This window comes from Crocuta crocuta, unplaced genomic scaffold (assembly GCF_008692635.1).
Source record: "Crocuta crocuta isolate KB4526 unplaced genomic scaffold, BGI_CrCroc_1.0 scaffold142, whole genome shotgun sequence".
In the NCBI taxonomy this organism is placed as follows: Eukaryota; Metazoa; Chordata; class Mammalia; order Carnivora; family Hyaenidae; genus Crocuta; species Crocuta crocuta.
Genome location: NW_027528892.1, coordinates 1,140,864 through 1,149,210, shown reverse-complemented (window position 1 = coordinate 1,149,210; position 8,347 = coordinate 1,140,864). Strand labels below are relative to the sequence as shown.

Below are 8,347 nucleotides of genomic sequence, written 5' to 3'. Positions count from 1 at the left end.
GCGGGGGCTCCCCCGCCCCGCCCCGCCCCGGGGCCGCGGGGGCTCCCCCGCCCGGCCGGCTCACCGCGAGCCGCAGGCCCTGGAAGAAGTGCACGTCGGGCTGCGCGCGCTCCGGCTCCTGGCACACGAGCAGCAAGAGCGAGCGGCTCCGGCCCGGCAGCGCCACCGCGTCGCAGCGCACGATGGCACCCAGCGGGTAGGACTCCAGTTCCTCCTGCGGGGTGGGACGGCGGGGAAACTGCGCTCGGACCCGAGGATCCCAAATGCGACAGCAGTGCCGGCTGGGACCNTAACAGAGAAGCCAAATAAAGGGCAGAGAGCTCTGGCCAAAGTTCCCCAGGGAAGGACGCGCAGGGGCCCGGAGTCAAGCTCGCCAGGCCTCCGCCCGCTCAGTCCCGCCGCTTGCGCCACCCACGTGGCCCCCGGCACCTTGGACGTGGGGTCGAGCAGCGTGACGTGGTCCGGAGACACGCGCAGCAGCATGTCCTGCGCCCAGACGCGGCCCTGGCGGTCCATGAGGGCCAGCCGCCGCGAGGCGTCCTCCACGGTGTGCACGCCGTCCTCCTCCCCCAGGCAGAACGTCACCAGGTGCTGGCGGCGCGCGGGCCGTGAGCCCCAGGCGGCGCCAGGTGGGTCCGAGCCCCCTGCACGGCCGTGCCGTCCCGGGCGCCCCACACCGCCTCCAGAAAGCCTCCCCAGCGCCCGCCCCACCTCCGGGGCGCTCCGCCCGTGCCCTCTCTTCTGTTTCCATCAGAGCCACGAGCACCCGCGCCGGTCTTCCCAGCAAGACTGGAGGCTTCTGGAAGGCCTGCTAAGCACCTGGCCGACTCTGACCCCTACTCATACGGGTTTACAGAACGCCTGTCCCTGGGGCCTGGCCCAGCCTAAGAGCTGGTCTGGAGGAAGACCCTGGCAGGGTCAAGTGGAACTGGCTTCCTCCCCTGAATTCCCACTTCTGAGCGAAGGCAGCCAGATGCAGCCCATCTTGCAGATGAGCAAAATGAGTTTCCAGCTTCTTTCTGTTTGGAGACCCAACTGCCTTCAACACCACCCTCTTCCCAGGCCTGCCTGCCTTTCCTCCCATAAGGCTCCCTGTGGCAAGGGGGACCCCAGACTCACATTGACTGGATACTGGGAAACGTCTGCCATAACCACAGTGGAATAACGCTTCCTCTGCTCTGCGGGGGAGAAGGGGCATAAACCCAGAAGACCCAGCCCCCGGCCCCTCCTCCCGCAGACCCCGGGCGTGCGGGCCCCCCAGGCCCTCCTCCCTCAGACCCAGGAGTCCAGGCCCCCAGCCCTCCTCCCTCAGACCCAGGAGTCCAGACCCCCAGGCCCTCCTCCCTCAGACCCAGGGGTCCAGGCCCCCAGCCCCTCCTCCCTAAGACCCAGGAGTCCTGACCCCCAGTCCCTCCTCCCTCAGACCCAGGAGTCCTGACCCCCAGGCCCTCCTCCCTCAGACCCAGGAATCCAGACCCCCAGGCCCTCCTCCCTCAGACCCAGTTTCAGCCTGGGGTTTTTTGCTCCCAAGCTCACCATAGATAGACTTGGCACTTGGCTTGGGGGCGGCTTCTGGGCTGGTTAAGGAGAAAAGGGGGAGAGGGGCCATGAGAACTGGGAGCAGATCATGGGGGTGTTGAATGCCAAGCAGAGCAGGAACGACTTGCTGGTGAGAGCAATGGGGAACCATGATGGGGGGCTCTGGGCAGGGAGGGCAGGGCCAGAGCTCCAATTTGAGGCGGGTAAGACTGGGGAGGGGTGGAGAGGGGGGTCTCCGCGGTCACCCAGGCCTGGCTTCGAATCCCTGTCCACTGCTGCCGTGCCTCAGGACCCTGGGTGGGAGACTTAATCTCTCCTGCCTCAGTATCCCTTTCTGCGAGGGAGTGGGCCAGCCTCCGGCCTCCGTCTGGTAGAGCTGCTGGATTCGCTGAGAGGGTTCACGGTAACTGTGAACTTTCATGGTCACCACGCAAAGGGAAGCCCACAGTCGTTGCTCAATACGTGGTTGTTTCTACAACAGCGTTAGTAGCGGGACAGACAGAGACTTCCCGTCCCCTCCCCCCTGGGCCAGGCTCTTCCAGCCACATCCTCCGGCTCCCGCCCCTGACACCCTCCTCCTGGGTCACCTTTTCCAAGAACTGCACAGAAAGAGCAGAAGCTCCGAACTCTGCAGGAAGGAGGGTGAGCAGCACTTTCAAGCCAAACCTTGGCTCCTGATCCTGTTCCTGCTGCTCAGATTGCCCCACAATTTGATTACCTCTGTGCTGGAGAGCTCACTCCCTCGTATCTCCCATGCAGCTATTCCCATGGGTCTCCCTTTGTTCCTTTCCCTGCTCACCCCCGGAGACTTGAGCCTTTATTATAAACAGCCCAGATGTTTTCAGCAAAAGGTCAATATTTAATAACAAGATAACAGCAGTAGCCATTTCCAGGAGTTGAGAACCTGCTCTTGGTGAGAATCTGCTGAGCCCTGTACCTTCCTTCTCCTGTCAAGCTCTCAAAATTGTCCCCGTTTCACGGAGGAAGAACAGAGCCTCCAAGAGGCAAGGTTCTTGGGCCGCGGCCACACCACCCCCGAATGTTTGCAGCTGGATCTGAACCCAGGTGTGTCTGCTCTGGGGCTGTGGCTACAGGCCGAGCAGGGAAGGGGGCAGCTCAGGCGTCCTGTTCAGGGTCCGGCCCGGGCTGCTGTACCTGCCGCCTGTGGGCGTGGGTCAGAGGGTGGCGGGAGGGCGCTGGGGACACTTACCCCGTGGTGGTGCTCATGGTGCAGAGAATGGGGGGCTCCTGACGCGTGGAGGTGCCCTGCGAGCCAGCAAAGACGTGAGGGCCTGACCTGGCCTGCAGTACCTAGGGTTTTGAGCCAACCACCTCCTCCCTCAGACCCAGGAGTCCTGACCCCCGGCCCCTCCTCCCTCAGACCCAGGAGTCCAGGCCCCCGGCCCCTCCTCCCTCAGACCCAGGAGTCCTGGCCCCCGGCCCCTCCTCCCTCAGACCCGGGGGTCCTGACCCCCGGCCCCTCCTCCCTCAGACCCAGGGGTCCAGGCCCCCGGCCCCTCCTCCCTCAGACCCGGGGGTCCAGGCCCCCAGCCCCTCCTCCCTCAGACCCGGGGGTCCAGGCCCCCGGCCCCCTCCTCCCTCACACCTGGTGCCCTGTCCCCCCCAGTCTGCCGGGGATCCATGCGTTTGGCCCTCTAATCTATGTGTATCCCATTTTCCTTCCTCTCCAGGGATCCTGTCTCACAGCCTTATCTCCTTAGTGGCCCAGGGGTTCAGGCTTAGAGCTTCTCAACTGTGAGAACCAAACGATTTTGACCCCACATCTCCTCCCAGAGAGCCGTTCATGCATTTCCTCAGCCACTATGACCTCCGGCTATGGGGCCAGTCTCTCCCCCCCCCACCTCCTCAAGACTCAAGGGCTTCCTGGTGCCTGGAAGGGAGTCCCGGCCCCTGCTCCTGCTCCCCCAGACCCAGGAGTGCCCGCCCCCGGCCCCCCGTAGCTGGGGCCCCTCCTCACCTGCCCGTCAGGCTCTCTCAGGTGGTGGCGGCACTGAGGGGCCCAGCTCACTCTGCTCTCGTCTGGGCTCCGAACGGGGCCGTCCTTCCTGCTCCCCGGCCACCCCGCCTCCGCATACCTGAGCACTCAGCTGGCGCACACCTGGGCGGGGCTGGGGGGACCGGCCCGGCCTCCGGGAGCCAGGGGCTGTGGCTGCCCCCGTCCCAACAGCAGGAATCTGAGGTCACACTCACCCACACGTCAGAACCCAGGGCTCTGCCTCAGACACCCTTCCCGGTTCTGACACCTGTGGGAGGTCGGAGCTCCCATTTCACCTGCTGGCGGTTCAGAGGGGGGCGGTCAGTGTGGAAGGGCTGGGATTCGCAGCCCGGGGGCCGCGGTCAGTGCCTGCCCCGTGCACACCTCCTGTCCAGGGTTGCTGCCTCCACGGAGCCCTTAGCCACCCCTCCGTTGGCCTCTTCTTCTAGAAATTTCCCCCAGTGACCCCCTCCGAAGAGACTCAAACACACTCGGCGCCCGGCCCGGCTCCAAATACTTCACTGATGTTACCGAGCCCCTGAGGCTTGAGCTCTCCTTTAGAGAACTTTCCCTGTGCGTGGCTGGCCCTTGCTAAAGGAGCCAGACCCAGGGAGGTGAGGGCTGGGGGGTCTCTGCTCCCCAGAGGAGGGAACCGAGGGTGAAGAGACCCGGGGTCACGCTTGCAGGGAGAGGACGCGAGCAGCAAAGGCCGAAGCCGGAGCTCGAGCTCAGAGAGCAGGGGGAGGGGCGGGCATGCCCCCTTTTAGCCTTTTCCATGATCAGCGACCTTCACCTGGTGCCTCCATCATCCTGCGCCCGCACCCACAGCAGCCTCGCATCCGGCCCTGCTCCCTTCCCCAGCTCATCTAGGCTGCATGCAGGGAGGCCGAAGAAACCTAGGTCAGCTCACATCACTCCGTGCTCTGGACCCTTCAGGGGCTCCCCGTTTATGGGATAAAAGATGAGGTCTGCAAAGTCTTAGCGGACAGCATTCAAACCTCCTCTCCTCCTCCATCACTCGGTCCCAGCACACGGGGCCCCTTGCTACTCCTTGAGCACTGAGAGCCAGTTTTCCCCCAGGGCCTTTGCACTTGCTGCGCCCTCTGCCTGGAATGCCTCTTCCCCCAGATTCCTCATGGCTGGTTCCCCCACCTCCTTCAGGTCTTTGCTCAGATGTCACCTTTTCTGAGAGGCCTGGCTGCCCTGTTTAACATCGTAGCTCTTCTTTCCCTCCTGTTCTGTGTGGTCTCTCCCCGCAGCCTGGTTAATTTTCCTCCAGAGCATTTATCACCTTATAACGCACTATATTACCCGTTTATTTAATGATTTTATGTCTCCCCTGTTAGAATGTAAGCGTCTTGGGGCGCCTGGGTGGCTTAGTCGGTTAATGTCTGACTTTCGCTTAGATCATGATCTCGCGGTTCGTGGGTTCGGGCCCCGCGTCGGGCTCTGTGCTGACAGCCAGCTCAGAGCCTGGAGCCTGTTTCAGTCTGTGTCTCCCTCTCTCTCTGACCCTCCCCTGCTCACACTGTCTCTCTCTCTCCTAGAAATAAATAAAACATTTAAAAAAAGAATGTAAGCATCTTGAGGACAGAGACTTGTTTTAATGTCTTTATTTTTAAATATACTTTGAGAGAGAAACAGCCAGGGAGGGGCAGAGAGAGGCATTCAGCTCTGCCTTCAGCGCAGAGCCCTGCACGGGGACTGAACTCAGGAGCTGTGAGATCATGACCTGAGCCCAGGTTGGACGCTTAAGCGACTGAGCCGCCCCGTGACCGGAGGACACGGGCTCCTGTGCTTCGGGCCCTGCACTCCGTCTGCCGCACATCAGGACAGGGTCTGGCACAGAGGCGGTGCTGGAGGGGCCCTGGCTCTGGGCGCACTGTGCGGGTGACGCTTCACTGTTTTCTTGGGCCTGTGTTGACCCCACAGTGCGCTGGGTGAGGCTGGAAACCCGAGAAAGCACCCTTTAGCCCTGGGTCTATGGGGATGAAAGAATAGAGGGAGACGATGGTGTGGTGCGGTGTGACGGCGGAGCCCGGCGGGTGGGGGTTCCAGATGTGACTCTGCCACGAAATAGAGCTGGTAATACTTCTTACTTCATACGTGACACGGGTGTGCTTGTCTTCTGAGTAGTGTGTGTGTGTGTGAGCACACAACATCCAAGGACCCTGAGGAAGTGGGGACACGTGCCCGTTCAGGATTTGTCTACAGCCACACAGAGCACACGGTGGGCATGGCCGAGCCCAGGCCGTCCCACCTACAGCCTGCATCCGGCGCTGGCTACCCTACACAGCCGCCTGGTGGCTCTGCCCCTTGCTAGCTGTGTGACGCCAAGCAAATCACTTAACCTCTCTGTGCCCCAGTCCCAACACCTATAACATGGGGATCACAGCACTGGCAGCATTAAGTGAGGTCCAGAGAGCTCTTGGCACCCGGCAAGGAGATGCTCGGTTGAGTGTTAGCACCGGCAGAGACGGTGGCCTTCCCTGTGTGCTGGGATAGGAGGCGGCTAAGAGGGTCAGGGCAGGCTTCCTGGAGGAGGAGGGGCAGGCAGAGCTGAACCTGAAGGGCGAGTTAGGCAGCCCTAGGTGAGGGAGGCGTGTTCCAGGCCTGAGCCGTGGAGGGGAGGGTGCAGGGAAAGGCAGGAGGGTCCTGTGCTTCTGTCCTCAGCTTCTGTCACCCTGGTCCCTGTCACATCCATGCCACAAAGACTTCCTGAGCTTGGTCCTGCCTGGGTTGGGGTCTGCGTAGAGGAGCAGGCCCCTTGCCCTCTGTGAGGCGGGCAGAGCTGGGATTGGTGCCCAGTGGCAGAGAACACAGAGGCTCAGAGCCGGGAGGCCACTAGCCCAAGGTCACAGTGGCCCTGGGCACGTGACACAAACACAGACCTGAGTAAGTCCTGGCCCTTTATTCACGTGTAGGTGCAGATGGAGAAAAGTGTCCTCACAGAGGCAGTTCATGGGGGCCAGGGGCCAGGGCTGTAGGGTCTAAGGGAGGGGCTGGGGGCCTGGACCCCTGGGTCTGAGGGAGGAGGGGGCCGGGGGCCTGGACCCCCGGGTCTGAGGGAGGAGGGGCCGGGGGCCTGGACCCCCGGGTCTGAGGGAGGAGGGCCCGGGGGCCTGGACTGCGGGGTCTGAGGGAGGAGGGGCCAGGGGCCTGGACTCCAGGGTCTGAGGGAGGAGGCAGGGCTCAGCACAGGTGCCCCAGTCCCTGCCTTCAGGTCTCTGAGGTCTGGAGCAGCCAGTGAGGTGAGACCGAAACCAGAGCCTCCACCCTAGTTCTGGGTCCAGGGCCTCCTTCCTCCTTCTCTGGCCGCAAAGGAGGCCCCTCCCTCTCTTTAAACCCTAGCAAGTGGCTTCCAAATACCAGCGGAGGCTCCCACCCCTGCACAGTCTGACTCAGTAAGTCCTGGGCGGAGGCAGTGAACCCTGGAAACGCACCAAGGGAACCAGCCACCTAAGAACCCGTTCCAATCCCTTGCTGTCCGTAGGGTCAGCGCCTTTCGTGAAGTGAGCTCGGAAGACTATATGGGTCTGAGTTTGGGATAGCTCTGTCATTGGGGACGGGATTATTCACTCTCTGGGTTGCGGGGGGGACCCAGGCACCATCCGGAATTCCCCACTGGGGCTTGATCAGCCAAGCTCCCCCGTTGTCATATCTAAAAGCACCCCATCTGTTTCCTCAACCTCCCCTCCTTGCACACAGGCCCACCCCCACTCCCCAACTATAGGGTTTGAGGGTGAATTCCTAGAAAAGCATGTTGTTGGGGGCCAGTCACAGGAAGTGCGAGGTGGGACAGGCTTTTGGCAGATATAAAAGAGTTGGGAGCTGGGTCTCAGGAAACTATTTAATTACACGTGTGTTACTTCACTTATTCATTTGATGAATGGTTCCTGAGACCCAGTGTGCGCCCCGCTCTGCCCTGAAGAAGAGTCTAACTGGGGGATTGGACTCCACTCTCTTGTGCACAGGGCTCTGCCTGTCCCCTGCGGGGCCCCTGATTTCAGCCTCATAGTGGACGTGTGAGCCAGTCAAAGCAGCCTTCCCTGGGCAAGTGATGACTGGACAGGGTTCTGAAGGATGAATAGGAGTTTTCCTAGGACAATGGGGGCAAGGGATGACCTTGTAAGCGTTCAGAGTAACACACGCAAAGTGCCAAAGTCATGGAGTAGCAAATACTTAAGCACCTATTTTGTGCCAATAGTGTTCTGAGTGCTGCACAGACAAAGCCCCTGCCCTTGTTAGCGGGCGTGGGGGGACACAGGAGGTACAAACAGGTAGGCACATACATGAATAAGGCTCTCAGACTGTGGAAAGTTCTCTGGAGGAAAGAAAACAAAGGTGAGGAGATGGAGTGACGGAGGGGAAGGCGGGTGTGGTCACTCTAAGTGGCGGTAGAGGGGGGGTAGTCACGGATGGCCTCCTTGAGGAAGAGGCCTCTGGGCTTTGGCCTGGATTTTGAGAATGAGTCAGGAATGTGCAGAGGGAATACCCTGGGCAGGCTGGCGGGTCAGGTCTGGGGGGGGTGCGTCTGGCCAGAGCGTGTGACACTCAAGTCCTGGTGGTGGTGACAACAGCAAACCGGAGAGGGTGGCCAAACTCCAACACGGACGGGGTCCTCCCCAGCCCGCGTCAGACTGCGGAGGGGACAAACTCGCGGCTGCCCTAGGCGTGCAGGCAGAGCGAGGGGCCAGGCCGCTCCGCCCTGGTGTGGCGCACAGGGGGTGCGCTGAGGACCCGCCTGGGCCCCCGCGGAGGCGGAGGCTGCGGGAGGGAGGCTGGAGGCTGTTTATTCTCTGGGACGGATGG

General features: G+C 61.9%; 1 protein-coding gene across 1 annotated transcript in view; it reads right to left on the bottom strand.

The window, feature by feature from the left end:
- EPS8L1 (EPS8 signaling adaptor L1) overlaps nucleotides 1–3,575 on the bottom strand; it is a 9,802-nt gene extending 6,227 nt beyond the window's left edge. The window contains exons 1-7 of the mRNA XM_077756927.1: nucleotides 3,518–3,575; nucleotides 2,750–2,805; nucleotides 1,537–1,577; nucleotides 1,120–1,178; nucleotides 430–591; nucleotides 52–214; nucleotides 1–7 (exon numbers count right to left, since the gene is read on the bottom strand). The exon at nucleotides 1–7 is cut by the window's left edge and continues 57 nt beyond it. Coding sequence (XP_077613053.1) covers nucleotides 1–7; nucleotides 52–214; nucleotides 430–591; nucleotides 1,120–1,178; nucleotides 1,537–1,577; nucleotides 2,750–2,766 — 449 coding nt within the window. The 5' untranslated portion in view covers nucleotides 2,767–2,805; nucleotides 3,518–3,575. The remainder of the gene's footprint in view (nucleotides 8–51; nucleotides 215–429; nucleotides 592–1,119; nucleotides 1,179–1,536; nucleotides 1,578–2,749; nucleotides 2,806–3,517) is intronic.
- Nucleotides 3,576–8,347: the final 4,772 nt, after the last annotated feature.